Source organism: Antedon mediterranea, chromosome 10, assembly GCF_964355755.1.
Source record: "Antedon mediterranea chromosome 10, ecAntMedi1.1, whole genome shotgun sequence".
Classification (NCBI taxonomy): domain Eukaryota; kingdom Metazoa; phylum Echinodermata; class Crinoidea; order Comatulida; family Antedonidae; genus Antedon; species Antedon mediterranea.
In genome coordinates this window covers 2,347,744-2,364,187 of record NC_092679.1, presented here as the reverse complement: position 1 = coordinate 2,364,187, position 16,444 = coordinate 2,347,744, and the positions used below count along the sequence as shown (strand labels likewise).

The window sequence follows — 16,444 nt, the reverse complement described above, 5'->3', positions numbered from 1 at the left end:
CAGCGATCACAAAAAACAACATTATTTTTAGTCGGCAATTAAATTGTTATACTCACTTTGTTTTAAGATTATTAATAAAATATAGTTTTATAAAAAAAAATAACGATATCAACTATGTATATTTTTTATTGTTAAATACAATTTTAGAAGCAAGAAAATAAGTTTATTTATTTTAGTGATGCAACATAAATAACTTATTTGGAAATAGTTTTTTGTAAGTTCATAAAAACATGGCGGGATGATTGAAAAATGTGAATTTTGTGATTTATAACAAATTAGTCATGTAAAACCGTCCAGATGAGTCTTACATCTATGTATCCTATGAAGAAAAAAAGAAAACGTACTGCTGATAAAACACCAATTAGAAGAACTCGACGGAACTGGGGTTTCTGCACTATTTTAAAACAAAAAGCTAGGCCTACTACTATAGACTAGAGGAGGCCCTACCCTGCCTTGTTTTTTTTGTTACTTTAGAAGACCTTGTGTAGTATATAGAATAGAATAGGCCTAGTGAAAGGTAGGCCTGACTCCGACTGTCGTACGTAGGCCTACTCATAGAAATTATAGGCTACTACCAGGCTCTATATAATAGGTACATTGTAAACTGCCCTACTTACTAGCTAGTACTAGTAGTAGTAGTATAGTAACTATAGTAGTAATAATATAGCATAGCTAGCTAGGGCCTCTAGAATAGTACGTAGGACTTAGGAGTGCCGTCCACATGCATGATGATGATTTTTTGTTTTTTATTTACTATTTTTATTTATGAATGATGTATCTTTCTTACAGATGCAATTAGCCCGATGGCTACATCATTCATAGGCACACCAAGTCCAAACAACTCAAGTATTGATGCTGATAAAGATATTATTTGGGACAACTGTTCTCCAACTCAACATCTACCGATGCGACTAAGTATGAAAATAATAATTTTGATACGGTGGGCAGATAACCCTAATTTATTTCCCAAGTTCAACCCATCAATCAATTCTTGAAAGTCCTTCAATAAAGTGTTATGTGCCCACAAATATGGTAGTGATGACATCATTGTGTCCATATATGGGCACATCACATTTGTACTGTATCCCATGTCTTGTTTTACTTATTATTTATAAAGGAACCCAAGGCAGACAAGAGGTTTCTGACATCGCTCAGTTCATCAAGTTAGTTCCAGCCGAGGTGTGTATCATTTAAATTTTAGGTCATGTATAAAGCTCTGTCTACACATCAAACTTTATGTGACAAAAAAATTTAATGTGCCCATATATGGACAATGTAATATCACTACCATAATTATTTGGGTATATCGCTATCATTTTTTTGTCAAATTAGTTGGATAGTGAAGACAGCGCTTAAGTTCTCAAAAGTCTAAAATAAATGATTATTAATACAATGTCGTTTAAATTTAGAATGCTGTTAATGTTGAGCAAAAATTACCACCACTACTTGGATTATGGATGGAAAGAGGTCATGACGTTACAGATAATTTCAAATCATCTAGTACTCACCGTAAAGTGAAGTAAGTAATACCAGCACAACGAAAATAAAGTTCAGTGCACTTCCGCAAACCATTCTACACCAAGTTGAATTTATAAATGTTTTTGTGAAAGAATGATTAGGTTATATCTCTGATCACCCTTAATCTTGTTTAATTTTGCAGAGTACGAAAACCGAGGAGTAAAATTGGTCATCTAAAGTCTGATGTGTTTTCGTCTGAGCTTTGTAAGCTGGCTAAAATGATGGAGAACAGACAGGATAGTCCAGTAGCTAGAGACAAAATGAAATTAAGGTAATTTAGTAATTGGTCTGAGCCCTGTAAGTTGGCTTAAAGGATGGAAAACAAACAGGTTGATCCAGTAGCTAGAGACAAAATAATATTAAGGTAATTTAGTAATTGGTCTGAGCTCTTTAAGCTGGCTTAAAATGATGGAAAGATTGTTCCAGTAGCTAAAGACAAAATTAATGTAATTGCTCTATATCTATATTTTCTTCTAACAGATCCAATGTACCCCATGAAATTCCAGAATCCATATTTTGTAGAACATCAACGCCAAATGAGGAAAAAACCATTAATTTTATCAACCGGAAAAGAAGTTTGAATGGTAGTACTGGTAGTAGTGAACTTTGGGGTCAAGACGAGTGGTTTGAAGACGAATCAATTCTTCAACAGGCCACACAAATTGAGCAAGTCATCTGCTCACAGATTAACAATGAAAAAACGCAGAAAATACAACCTATAATTCTTAATCTTCCAAGCGATAAAACTCCTGTCACGCGGAAAATGAAAGGTGGGGGAAACGTATCCAGTAATAAGTTTAAACCTAAGAGGACAAATAATTTAGTTTCTGAGAAAACTGAAAATAAACCGGTTTGCAATGTTCCAACAATTCCACTCAAGCCCCGACAACTCCATGGAACATTTCAGAAAACGGTTCGGGTAAAATCGGAAGAAATTGATGTCAGCCCAAATAATTTGTCTCCTGTTGTTGATGAGAACAATGAATTGTGGGATGATTTGGATGACAACGAGTTGGATTCTGTATTTGATAGTGTTGCTTGTAAAGATACCAAGGTAGATAAACCTGCAGGTCAGAGGTCAAACCGCGTTGTACCAACTCGTAAATGTTTTAGGTTCAAGTCTAGTGAGCAGGTTGAGATAAAACCTAGTAGTCGAGCAGATGAGAAGCATTTCAAGACAACAAATGATGTCAAATGTCCAAGTGGTTTTAATCCAGGTGGTAGCAAGCAATTAGCATTCCAGAAGCTATGTTCACCTGTAACCAGGTCAATGACCCGGAATAGAATTACTGTTCAAAAACCTGAAAACTTTGGTAAGTTAAAATAACATTTCGGCCGTTCTGAACCAAAAACAGTATAAATTTGAAATCAATGAATTGTTCAGTTTTTCAGACACAAGAAACATTTCACTAGGTGGTGGGAGGGGTTAAAGGTTAGAGGTCATTGGGCTGGCTATTAATCAACAATACAACCCAAAAGATAATATAACTTGGATCTTGAGTGAACCAGCATTAAACATTGAGTAATGTAACTATCTGAACCTTTAACAGTATCAATTTTAGTTTTTCAGACACAGGAATACATTGCACTAGGTGGTGGGAGGGTTAAAGGTTAAAGGTCATTGGGCTATTAATTAACAATATAACTCAAAAGATAATATAACTTGGATCTTGAGTGAACCAGCATTAAATATTGTTTATTGTAACTATCTGAACCTTTAACAGTATCAATTTTAGTTTTTCAGACACAGGAAAACATTGCACTAGGTGGTGGGAGGGTTAAAGGTTAAAGGTCATTGGGCTATTAATTAACAATATAACTCAAAAGATAATATAACTTGGATCTTGAGTGAACCAGCATTAGATATTGTTTATTGTAACTTCCTGTTCTTTACCCTGTTCTTCCTAATAGCCATTGTATTCATTCATTGCAGATTTAGCAGCTACCAACAACAACAACAACAATCCACAATGCAGCCAAGAACAAATCGAACAAAAGAGGCTTTTAGCTTTACAGAGACGCAAAAACAAAAAACAACCCAGTAAGAGCCAAATCAATCAAAGATATTAATAAAAATATAAGATGCATTCTTATAGAATTATAATTACTGTACTCCCGTGATAACATTTTAAAACTCATTTATGCCAGCTTTTTTGGACGGTGATATATTTTGTAGAAAAGTTTTGATTTATTTTTTCCGCTTGTTATACTGTAGGGCTTGTAACTTAAATTGTTTTTTTCTTTCTAATACGAATTCTAGGTTTTAGCTTACTGCTTTGAAAATTGTATATTGTAAGTTAAGTGCATACTCTACTATATTTTCTATAAGAAACACATTTGCTACAGTAATAGTAACTTCAGTTTAAAATACACTGTAATGTTGCCACATTCAAATGTTTTGCTATAACAACACAATGCTTCACAAAATACACATATAATTGTTATTCAAATAAAATACTTCTATTGAATTGTATATTACCTATTGGTGCTTCAACTATTAAATATTATTACTTAAATTAAAAAAATAAAATCAAAGCTTCATAATTTTTTTTCTTATTCTTCTTTCTTTTATTTGAAAATGTTTTCATTGTCATTTCAAGAGACATTCTTTGCACACAGCAGTTGTCAGTCACACAGCAGTTGTCAGTCACACATTGTGAAGAAGATACTGTACATCACCCTGTAATAATACTTGAGCTCTGTCCACACTATCAAACTAGTTTGACAATGTGTGATGTGCCCAAATATGGTAGTGATATGACATCATGTCCATAAATGGGCACATCACATGTTTTTATACATAAATTTACAGGCATAGAGAAACTCCATACTGGGTATTACTTAATTTATAAACAGTGAAAATGAGGATAATTGTGAGAATGAGAAGATACACAGCCAAGATTCGAGCCTGGAATCTTCTGCTTGTAATGCAGGAATCCTACCATTAGACCTTATTAGCTTTTCATGGTGTGTTTCAAATTTGGATAGCGACTCCATAACACCCCCGGCATAGTACAGTGGAACAACACGAGTTGTACGCATGCACAACAGAGATCAATTGGATACGCTCTTGCCATAACTTTTTTTAGGACTATAATGTTTTACGTTCCTACCAATTTCACATTATACCAAGAACCACAGTATATCATTCTCCCAAATAGCTATATAAATAATAATAATATCCTGAATTTAGCACCTAATGTTTTGATACCTCCAAGTGCTGTACATACAAACTGTATATTCTGATCGAATGTCAGTCCCTGGCTGTGACCTGGGTACAAAATTAGGTTGTGTTGATTTACACTACAGTAGGTTGTTATTAACAATGTATTTAGCAAAATCTTGTGTCTAAATTTAACCTTAAGAAGTGGATGGGATTATACACGGTCATATACAAGTATCCAAGTACAGCTTTCATTTTAAACTTTCAACTATGAAAGTTACAGAAAAAAAATCTAAAAATAGATATGATACACAAGAGATTAGCATTTGAAACAAGTTTCAAATGCTAAATATAAATACAAAAACAAAGATCATATGATGAGGTAAAATATTTGATTTGAAAAATATAAGTACAGTTGTATATACAGTTAAATCATCATCTTTACAGCACCAACAAAAACAACAATCTAAACAACAAAAATACTAAAACCTGTCTTTCTTTTCTAGAAAACTAAGTTGTCTTAGACTTCTAGAAACCAATAGATGCACTGATTATTTTTAAATAACATAGCATAAAAGTAACTTCATATAACGAGAGGCAAGCCATGATCCAGTCTTCTGATCTTAGTTTTTAGACACCCATCATCAGATCTAGATATAAGGTATCTTAGTTTTCATCACATCACATCCCAAAAATACTACAGCATAACTGAAAATGAAGATGATTTTGGAAATCGTGTAGACTATGGGTATCTTTGAAGGCAGGATAATTTACGGAAGGAGTGCCATACCTGGGTTCTTTAAAGTGCACATTAAGCTAGGTGTGTTTGCTGGACCTCCAGTTTTAAGTTCTTATCCAAGAAGATTTTTTCTACCACCAGATCTATAAATAAGGCGAGCCTTAAGCTCTGTCTACACTATCATTTATCAAGCTAGTTTGACAAAAATGTGTGATGTGCCCAAATATGGTAGTGATATGACATCATCATGTCCATATATGGGCACATCACAAGTTTGAACCCATGCCTATTTTATATTTAGTTAATATGATACAACCATCATATGGTTTACCAATGAACAAATAAAAATACAATTTTTTTAAATGTTTAGTTTATGAATCTGATCTGATTATGACATCATACAACCTAAATTATAAGCTACTTAAGTGATTAGTTCAATTTAGGAGAACATGCAACATTCTTAATCTCTGTCTACACTATCAAACGTTATGTGACAAAACAACTTGATGTGCCCATATATGGGAATGATGATGTCATATCACTACCATATTTGTGTATATCACTACTATATTTGGGCACATCACACTTTTTTTGTCAAACTACTTTGATAGTGTAGACAGAGCTTTAGAGGACACAACACTTCTTTCTGATCCTGATTTCCATCAAGGAACTTTTCCTAAAAAAAATATAACATACAGTACTATAAAAAGCAACTCAATGATTGCTATGTGACCAATATTCTATACATGATATTTACATTTTGTTTAAATTTCTAGACTCATCATAGTTCAAATTGTTTTCTTAAAAACAAATAATTGTTTTAAATACAATACATTGTAATAATAAATAATAAAGTCAAAGAATAAACATGACGTGGCCGTATTCACCATTCACACTTAAGCTATTAGGAAAATTTGAATACAATTGAAGGGAAATACAAATAAAAATATTTGTTATGTTAAGTTGAATACTTAATATTTAAGGGCTCTGCTTTCTAAGTGGGACGTTGTTGATAGACATAAATAATTTAATATCATTATTTAATTAAAATGTTTACTTTTATTAAAGTATTACTTACTTATTTATTCTGCTTTACCGCCGATAAAAAATAAGTGGGGTTATTATTAAAGATATATTATCCCCCTGAAAAAAAAAAATGTTTGTCCAATTTTGTAGAATCTTAATTTTTCATGTTTTTGGGGAACAATACATCTTTAATGTTGTTACAAAGGCTGATATTTTATAATATATTATAAATTATACCATTCAAAATGAAAGAATATTTCCGTTCTGTTTTCCTACGATCATTTTTTTCTGATCTTCTTTGCAAACATGTCTGACTTTGAGCTAGTACTCTGAACTTCTCTATGAGTTCGTTTTCTACTGCACGTATCTTTATTGTCGCCAGTCCTTTCATCCAACATGGCCACTTTTGCTGACAAATCCTCAAACATTTGATCGTATTGCACCTGTTTACTCTGTTGCTCTAAAAGTTTGCGTTCTAAGACGCCATTTGCCGTTGATAACTCCGCTATAAGGAGACCCTGTTGGGCTACCGTACGACCCTGTTCTTCGACCTTGCGTCGTTCCTCCGCAAGTTGAGTTTTACAGTTTTGTAGTTCTTTCTTTAGCATAACAACGCTTGTCATGGTGTACCTTTGTTTCGACTGAATTTTATGTATAGATTGTTGGTAACGGTCGACACCTATGTCAGATGAATTGCTATCTCCTGTCATTCGCACTCCTAAACAAGGATATAATGTATAATGTTAAACATCAAAACCAATAGATGCACTGATTATGTTTAAATAACATTGAATAGTGTTATATGAGAGGCAAGCCATGACGTTTCGATCTTTATTTGATCATCATCAGGAATGAACAATAATTCCGACGTTCATATTATAACAAATCATGGAATACATCGGGCCTAGATACTGGGGCTAGCTAGGCTTGTTTAATCATGCATATTGGCTGATAAATAGAAAATTTCGATGAACAATTCTTATTGTTTGACTTAATTAAAAACATTTTTGTTTTGTAATGATTTTTCCATGTTTCGTTACCCTTCGGTTAACGTTTTTCATTGATGCTATTTTTTAGAAATAAGGTTTTCGACAAACATAGCTAAAGCACCTAAAGTTGTTTGTAATGCTTGTGCAGCACGCGCAGATGTATTTGTTTACAAAGTGGGCAGAGCTTGCGTGTTGCATGTTGGGAAATAGCGTTAAAGTTCTCCTGCAAAAACCCTACTACAGTATGCCGTTCTTTAAGCTACACTATATAACTTACCTGAGCTACTAAAAGTTTGCACCGGTGATTCGCGTGGCAGGAGTGACTTCTTCAGACCGGGAACAATTTTTTCATCAAAATGTTCCATCGCCATTGACGAGATATCCCGGAGTTCTTGAAGAAGCTCATGGGCTCTAGGGGGCGACTCGGTTGATTGTAAATATCGTAACACATAATAGACTTCATCGATTACCTTTAAGAAAAATATTTGTGATTTAAGAAAATTTGATGAAACATAAAGGAGTAAATGGAGAAGGAAATGCCAAGCAACTTTTATTTAATGCCCAAATTAATATAAACAACAATTCTGATCGCTTTGGAAAATTCCTATTTTTATTTATATACTGAATATAGAAATGAAACAATCAAGCGTCGTGAGAGATGTTTTTTAGTTAAATTCTATTAATTTTTATATTTTGTATCTAAAAAGAGAACTCTCTAATTAATTAATTTTGATTATTTTAAGATGAGATTACTGTGAAAACTTATGTTATTTGAGTTGTGTACTGGGCACTCTGTAAGGAAGGTCTTTGTAATAGGGAGGAGGTAGTTTTCAATTTAAGAATAAATAAGAATAAGATAAGTTGGATGGTAAACTTATTTTTTATTATTTTTGATATTTATTGTCTAATATCATTCATTTTAAAGTCTTCTTGGACAACTATTTCTTTTTAAAAAATGGGAAGTAAATATTTTATAGTATTTTTATCCATTCGCTTCGTTTGCAGTTTGCACTTTTTGCGTTTCATACTTTTTTGATGTGAGGTCACGTTATTTACCTTTCCTGGAATGAAGCAACATAGACGGAGGTCAATGTACTTAGAGTAGGTCATTGATAACAATGACATTCTTGTTTCAATAGCTGACAGAATGTCACAGTGTCGTGAAAGCGCATGGTTGCGCCGCTCCGATTCGCGTCGGGGGAGCAATGCCTTTAGTTTACGCGAGCATTGGTTGTGGTATCGCATAACCTGATGTAAACCTTGGTTTAATACATTTTGACAAACTTGATTGAAAAACTTGCATACCTGAAAAATGAAGAAAAAAAATCCTAAAAAAATATACATATTATTAATTTGATATTAATAAATTGTTACTAAAATATAATTATTATTAATTTATTCATCAAAATTAAATTATTTAAACACACACACTTGTATTAATTATTTCAAAAATTAAGATCCTAGGCCTATGCTTTGGCGAAAATACAGGGGAACAGACCATCGGGGCACACGGACATACAACACAACATTGCAGTGTCAGTAGCCTACAAGCCACCTAGCTAGGCCTAAAAAAGCTAAACTTAATCACAACTTACTAGACGTTTTTCACTAATTTCTGAGTACGAACAATTCGACAAAATAATCTCCACAACTTCTGTAGGTAATGATAGTAAATTTAGTTGTTCTAATACTTTGTTGTCATCTGTGTCGTTCGTTTCTTCATAAGATAAAGATGTTGACGGAACAATTTCAGAACCCTGCACCGACGGATCCATTTTGTTTTTCCATACCAAATCTACGTAGGCCCAGAAGGCACGTTTAGTTTTGAGAATATTTTGATTTTTTGATAAAAATGAAATCATAGCTTAAATAGCGCCACCTAATATGTTATCGTAGATACATTTTTGTTACCATGATAGAGTCAATTCAATATATTTTTTGATTCGGTTCCAACTCCACACAATAGTTTTGATTGTGTTTGCGACAATCATAAATATTTACCATTGCCAAAATAATTGTTGAATCTAATTTATTAAGACAAATTATCATTCAAAATCTTCATTTTTTTTAAAAAGGCCTAAATAAATTTGTTGAATGTAATGTAAATGTAAAATTGTGTTTGCTTGTTGAATAAACATCACAATTCACACGGTTCTTGTTTGATTGTTTTACATTTATATTTAAAAGCAATGTCTATCGATGGATGTAGACAAAAACAGGGGATTAGGGGACAAGGTATAAATTCAGAGAACTGCAATCAATCATTAGTGCATATTATTTGCAGACTCTTGTAGTTATAGTAATCTAATTTACTTTAGCAGTACCTGACCAATTAATTTCTGTATATTTTACACTTATGGTTGTTGGTCAACTAAATATTGTGAAATGAAATGGTGTTGATTCCATTGGAACCTGGATTTAGAGCTCGGGAATATACAGAAATAATAACACAGAAACTACGGGAAATTAAAGAACAAAGTGTGGTTTATTTTTCACTGAATCATCTCATTAGGTTTCACCAGAGGAGAGACCCGCGCATAGTTACAGTATGACACATCAAAATTCAATATTAACAATAACAATCGTATCGTTCGATCGGGATGATGAGACGGGAATACATGTGTGACGTTCTAATACTGAAGTAAATTACAGAAAGAAAAGTCCTTAGTGACGTACACTCCACTTTAAATTATTAGAATCGACTTTTTTACATTTTTAACCGTTTAAAGCAATAGGTCCATATAGTATTTACTGTATATTTACATAATGTACTGTGACCTTAAATTAGGTCGAAAAAACCTAGGTATAGGTTTTAAGGTCTAAAAGGTAAAAATCATTACTACTCTTATGACCTGGGATTTGGTAGCAACAATAAAATAATCAGAAGACAAACTGAGAAGCACTTTACTTCTCCAACTTCTACTTATACTTAGAAGTAGATTAGTGCTCTGGTGCGAATGAGTACACTTGTTGAAATACACCATCTTACATCAAGTATTGTCAGAGAGATAAACAGAAATTAAGGCTTTAATTGCCCAAGCCACAGTCATTTTTTTTATAGTTGACATATAATATTATTTGTGCGGTGCCTTAAATTGCTTCAGTGCCTGGACCTCAGACATAGTGAGAAATCAAGGGTAACTCCTTTAATTTATCCTGTGACTTCCCAAGATTATACCAACCAACAATTGTGATGTTAATAATTTTTTTTTTAATTTCTTTTTTATTTTGGAAATATCATCCATATTAATAAACTTATAAACATAAAAATAAAAATCGTAAACTCTAAACTTAAGTATATAGAATGCTTCTCCATCTACAATACATTTTGGAGTTTTGGAGCATATGTTTGCAAACACAAGCAACAAGGATGTTACCACTATTCAACATACGTTGCATGAAACCATAGGTGGATTTTCGCATGTACTCATTAAAGGAAGGAACGTCCATGTTCAATATTAACAACTTTGTTGCTGTAAAAGTCATTAATAATCATTTGAATTTTACCTAGATAATGAACAAACTCAATGAAATTATCAGCATCATCGTCATTAATAATAATAATGCGATTATTAGTTGCGAAAGAAATAACACAACAAACTACTTTAGAGATCAAGATGGAGTCGAGTAACTTTTTTTCATAAAGCATTCTGGGAACTAACAACTATGACGTCATACAAACATATTAGATATATAGATAGTAATAATATTAGTAAGTATTTTACATTTTAAAAAGGTGCCATATAACAGTGAAATCACATTTGTAAATTTTTTTTTAATTTTTAAAGAATGGGGAAATATTAAACATCCCATCCCTGCTTTTCATAAAACAATTAGAGGTCGACTTAAGTTGACACGAATGTACAAACTATCTCTCTTATAACATAGATATATATTGTATATATGTACGAAGTCAACAATTAAAATTTCTGAAACTGACATCCAAGTTTTTTAACTGTTAACTATTAAAATGTGTAGTTTGTCACATGTTGAACTGGCAATTCTTAACTCTTCTTCCTCTGGGTAACATCTTCATCTTCATTTAATTCTAAAAAGACAAAAACAAAAATGTTTTCCTTTATAATAAATCAATTTTAAGCTTTAGCTGAAATAATAATAATAATATCGTGAATTATAAAGCGCCAAATGTGGTGTAGCACTGTAGCTACTCAAAATTCTCAGCAATGGAGATAATGCAAACTTTGGAGTTATATGTATTTTCTCATGCTTTTGAGCATATTATAGTACTGTTAACTATAATATCTCTATGTTTTGAGTAAGGTAGTCTGGCTGTTAAATCTAACTGAAGTTGTACTTTGTTGAGTTTCATTGGCAGACCAAGAGGTTGCAGTAATCACAAGTCAATGCAACTACTGAATATGCATGAACATGTTTGAAGTAGCATCTTTGTTGAGGATGCTGTGGAAATGATACCTTACATATTTGCAAGTGTTTGTAGGCCTATGTGATACTCCATAAGGATCAAAAGTAACCTCAATGTTGCGCATTTCTTTGGATGTCAAAGTTGAGATGATGCCAATTGTAAAATGTTGAAGAATGGGTTATGCTTAAATGAGCACAAGTTGTATACTAAACTTTGGTTTTATTAGCATATAATATGTATTAGCATATTTAAACATAACTTATTGTTAATAAGCCATCAATACAGCTCCATACAGAAAAATCACTATCTATAGTAAAAGGGTTAAATTGCTAGTGTTCCTGTACTAAAATTTGGGCCTTGAAACATTTTTGAAGGGCTGCAGGACGTCTGCAGATTGAGAAACAAGAAGTTTGTTGTTATAATCAACTGGGTCACTCATATGATGATATGCGTTACTGCCTTATCTTAAACTATTGCAATATTGTCTGGTGCAACTCTTATCCTTCCAATATTAAAAAACTTCAAACTCTTCAAAAAAAGGCCATCAGGGTTATATCTGGCGCCCCACCCCTGTCTCATTAATCTCATCTTTTTTCTAAGCTTCATCTTCTCAAAGTCCTTGGTATCAATCTAACCCAACAAGGCTCTTTCATCTTTTCTTCTATTAATTCTAACCTTCTTAAACATCTTTGCTACATGTTCACTCCTAATTCTGTAATTCATTATCATCATACCCGTATTAGTTCAAAATTACATATTCCAACCCATAAAACCAACCACTTTCAACACAACATTAGGTATTCCGGACCCACTTTTTGGAACGATCTGCCACTCCCCATCTTAAACTCTGTTTCCATTAAATAATTTTTATCTAAACTTAAAAGTCACCTTATTTCCAAATATTAACTATTCTTTTGTCAATTATTTATTTTATATTTATTTATTATTTTTTTTTTTTAATTGTCTGTGTTAGTAAATGTTTTTCATCTTTCTGGGCTTGTACCTTCTTCTTTCTAAAATCTTTTTTTATATATTGTACATTGTAATCAATTTTGTTATACGAAAAGAGTAAATAAATGTTGCTTTGAATTGAAAAAGTCACGATCGTGATACTGCATATATAGATTGACTGAAACTAAATGATGTCATGTGCATTACAAAGAGAAAACCCCATAAACCGCATATTACCAAGATTAGTGATTCACTTACAGGAGCTCTGTTTTGTAATGGGTGCGGTGGCCTGGCTGCAGTTCTTCTCAGAAAAACTTCAATTTCTTCAAAACACAAGAGTACTGCATCTGTGCGGTCATAAATTGTATTTGGTAGAATCTGTAAACAAATATTGTTTGTTACAATACATACGTATTCAACTAAATTGTTTCACCTTTCTATTAATAGGCCTACTATTCGAAAATTATACAAAATAAAATATACTTAATGCTTACATTAAACGCGAAATTACGATTAAATTCAAAATCTTCTCCAACACCAGCTAACTGACGATAGGTGTTCTCATACGAAATAAATATTCTCCGCCCTGCTTCAGTGTTGTGACAGAATAAATCAAGTAAAATCATCGAAATTGAAATGACCGAACGCATTGCATTCTAAAATAGGAAAGATAAAAAGGATAAATCAGATGTTAGAATAACAAATACAACTACTAGAATTTAATTCATCACTTTGGCGAATTACAGGTGATCGTTGTGAAAAAAAAAAGATAAATTTATGTTAAATTTTACATGTATATTTTATGTGTTTGAAATAATAAATATTAACTTACAAGCCCACATACAAGAATTTGAATCATGGCAATTAAATAAAAATGGAATCAACTCTCGCTCGGTAATAACTTAAGGTGAAACCCATTTACCTGCCCCCTCACCAAATGGTGGGGTGGGGGGGGGGGGGGTGCAGCCACTTCTACAAAAAATATACAATTCAGGGAAACTATATACTGTAATGGTTATATCAGTCTATGAACTGTTTTGCATGCATGACTGTGAGAAGGGGGCTCTAATGAGTGCTTATTTGCAACATAGCTAATATTGTATATTGAGTTAAATTCGTGAGAGGTCACCCCTATTTAACTTCCAAAACTAGGAAGTGTTTAATACATACATGCTGTTTTGAGAACAGGTTTTGACAAAATCCACCCTAATCCTTCCCATCCTTTTTCTAACCAAGAATTTAACTCAATATACAATATTAGCAAATATGTTGCATTGAATTACTTACCAGCTTATTTCTTATAGTTCGGAAAATCATTTTTTGTTCAGATTCTTTTTGTGTTTCACTGCCAGGGAAAATTAGTACAAGGAGAATTACTGTAGATAGAAAGACCCCTAACCCCATATCATAATATTATTATTATTTTATAAATTTCTAATTATTTTTTTCTGATACTAAACTTTTTGGAGTAAAATATTGTTACAAATACACTATTTTTATAATGACACAAATAAATTTCCAATGCATCTAAATTAAATTGACAAAAGTTATATATAAATAAAATTGTTGGTTAGGTGACGCGACGTGACGTTCCTTTCGGTAAACCAACTGAACCGCATATTATAGAGTATTCTAAACCAACCATAAGTGTCGTACTATAGAGAAAGTAGTTAGAATTACACAACAAGGAACTGTTTTTATACACTTGTCATCGACAAATGGTAGGAAATGGTATGTCATAGATATCGATACAAAATGTACGTCTATATTTACCAATGCATGCTTTGGTAGTTTTATGACAATTGCCAGCTATTACATGTACTGAATTATTATATTAGTATCAGTCAACTCTCCGAATACCAGAAACTTTTGGGCTGGATGTCTGGCTTCCTGGAAAGGTGTGGTAATCAGAATTTCTTTTTTATGATAAAAATGAATTTGGGACCTTTTGGTTCCCAAGAAAAGTCTGGTATTGGAAGAGTTTATGGTTTTCAGAGATTCCAGTATTGGGAGAATTGACTATATTTACAACATTACACAAAGCATCAAAATACATAGTGTCCAGGTTGACATTGCAACCTCCTCCCCCCATATTTTTTAGTGGATTTTTAGGAATGGGTTTCCCCCTCACTTTTCAACAGCAAATCATTCAATTGTTGAAATGAAATAGAAAGTAAGACTCGCATGACTTGCATGACGTATAGTGTAATTTCAGAAAATACAGTATCTAAGAAGAATAGATTTTGCATGAATATAACCAGTGGTGCACAGGACCAGTGCCTAAAAAAGTGCTTTACTAAACCCAATGTTCTATCTTTGTTAATAATTGTATTCTTCTTCTTCTCCTTGGATCCACCCGTTAAAACGAATAAATTGTGTTTCGGCATGTTTTGCATTGCTTTGATGCGTGATTATGGAAATACAGCGGTGGAACACGACTTGACGTTTGCTCCCAAACCCTTCCCATCATGCATTGTGCAATGACGTTCCTCAATCAAGCTACTTGCGATAAACCTATGGATAGGGAGAAAAAACAAGAAAATTATTAATTTATGCTAGTTTACTCTAGAGGGCGCTAAATAAGTATTATGTATTTACATATAGATTTAATTACCATATTTTACATATTGTTTTGCTGTAAATCTGTAAATGTACAATATTAGTATTTAGAACTTTTTATGTAGCTTGTTATTTGTAATTTTGTTTGTAAATTGGATGAACCATTAACTGATCGTATACCACTGATAAAGGTAATTCCTATGAATAAATGTAAAGTAGACCCTAAATATTCATAATATTAATAAACATTTACATCAAAGAATGAGCAATCCGCAGTAATATTTTCCATGCGGTATGGCGTCGCATTACGTTGGGCAGTATAACTTTTTGTGACGGTAGCCTGGACCACCGGTAGGGTTTTCATGTTATAAACTACATGTTAACATCATGTTAAATGCTATTTGGATATATAATTTAACTTTTTTTATTTTATGCAATTTATTTAGTAAAAAACTGCAGAATAGACAGTTCGCGTCAAACTACCAGGCGTGTTGTTGTTGACATGTTTTTACAAAGATAGTTCAACAATATTTCTATATTTTACTTTATTAATTAAATTTAACATTGCACTGTATCCTATTATTATTAATAAACAATAATAAACATGTATTTTATAATAATTTATATCATAAAAACAATTTTGGATGGTGGTAAATAATTTTCTGTAGAAGTGAATGTACACTAGTTTGGCGCCCACTAGTTTGTTATTAAATATGTTTTATAAAATGTTTTATAATTGCAAAATATATTTTCATAATTCTATTTTTAATGTGACATGTATTCTACCGTATTTAAATCAAGTCTTCTTTAGTATTTATGTACCCGCTCGTGTGAGGGCGGGAATCCATACTATGTTAAAAATGATACAAATTTCCAATGGAAAAAATCGCGGATTGCTCATATCCTTTGTTTCCATACCAAAGCAGAAAGGATTCGCATGTGATGACAAGTTCTTCTTATGAAATACAAGAAGAAAAGAATGACATTGTTTACTGCCGAAAATGCGCCTATGACTATCTGCTTTGATTTCCACGTGGTTCTTACCGTAAAACTCTAGTACAGTGCTTTTATAGAGTAAATCTGACAACTTCCTATTCATGGTGTGTAACTATATC

The 16,444-nt window shown here is 32.4% G+C and overlaps 3 protein-coding genes across 3 annotated transcripts; 1 reads left to right on the top strand and 2 right to left on the bottom strand.

Annotated features, from left to right (window-relative positions):
* Positions 1-238: 238 nt before the first annotated feature.
* LOC140060604 (uncharacterized) lies at positions 239-4,062 on the top strand. The gene is made up of 7 exons (XM_072106885.1): positions 239-385; positions 790-915; positions 1,118-1,179; positions 1,410-1,519; positions 1,661-1,789; positions 1,999-2,831; positions 3,452-4,062. Exons 1-7 carry the CDS (start codon positions 298-300, stop codon positions 3,586-3,588), a joined length of 1,485 nt encoding a protein of 494 aa, XP_071962986.1. The 5' UTR covers positions 239-297; the 3' UTR covers positions 3,589-4,062.
* On the bottom strand, positions 4,008-9,212 carry LOC140060605 (uncharacterized). Its single transcript, XM_072106886.1, has 4 exons — positions 9,031-9,212; positions 8,492-8,740; positions 7,713-7,905; positions 4,008-7,164 (listed from the first exon to the last, which is right to left on the bottom strand). The coding sequence occupies exons 1-4, from the start codon at positions 9,208-9,210 to the stop codon at positions 6,725-6,727; spliced, it is 1,062 nt and encodes a 353-aa protein (XP_071962987.1). The 5' UTR covers positions 9,211-9,212; the 3' UTR covers positions 4,008-6,724.
* Positions 9,213-11,462: 2,250 nt separating this feature from the next.
* On the bottom strand, positions 11,463-15,561 carry LOC140060686 (uncharacterized). The gene is made up of 4 exons (XM_072106999.1): positions 14,058-15,561; positions 13,265-13,426; positions 13,029-13,148; positions 11,463-11,483 (listed from the first exon to the last, which is right to left on the bottom strand). Exons 1-4 carry the CDS (start codon positions 14,172-14,174, stop codon positions 11,478-11,480), a joined length of 405 nt encoding a protein of 134 aa, XP_071963100.1. The 5' UTR covers positions 14,175-15,561; the 3' UTR covers positions 11,463-11,477.
* Positions 15,562-16,444: the final 883 nt, after the last annotated feature.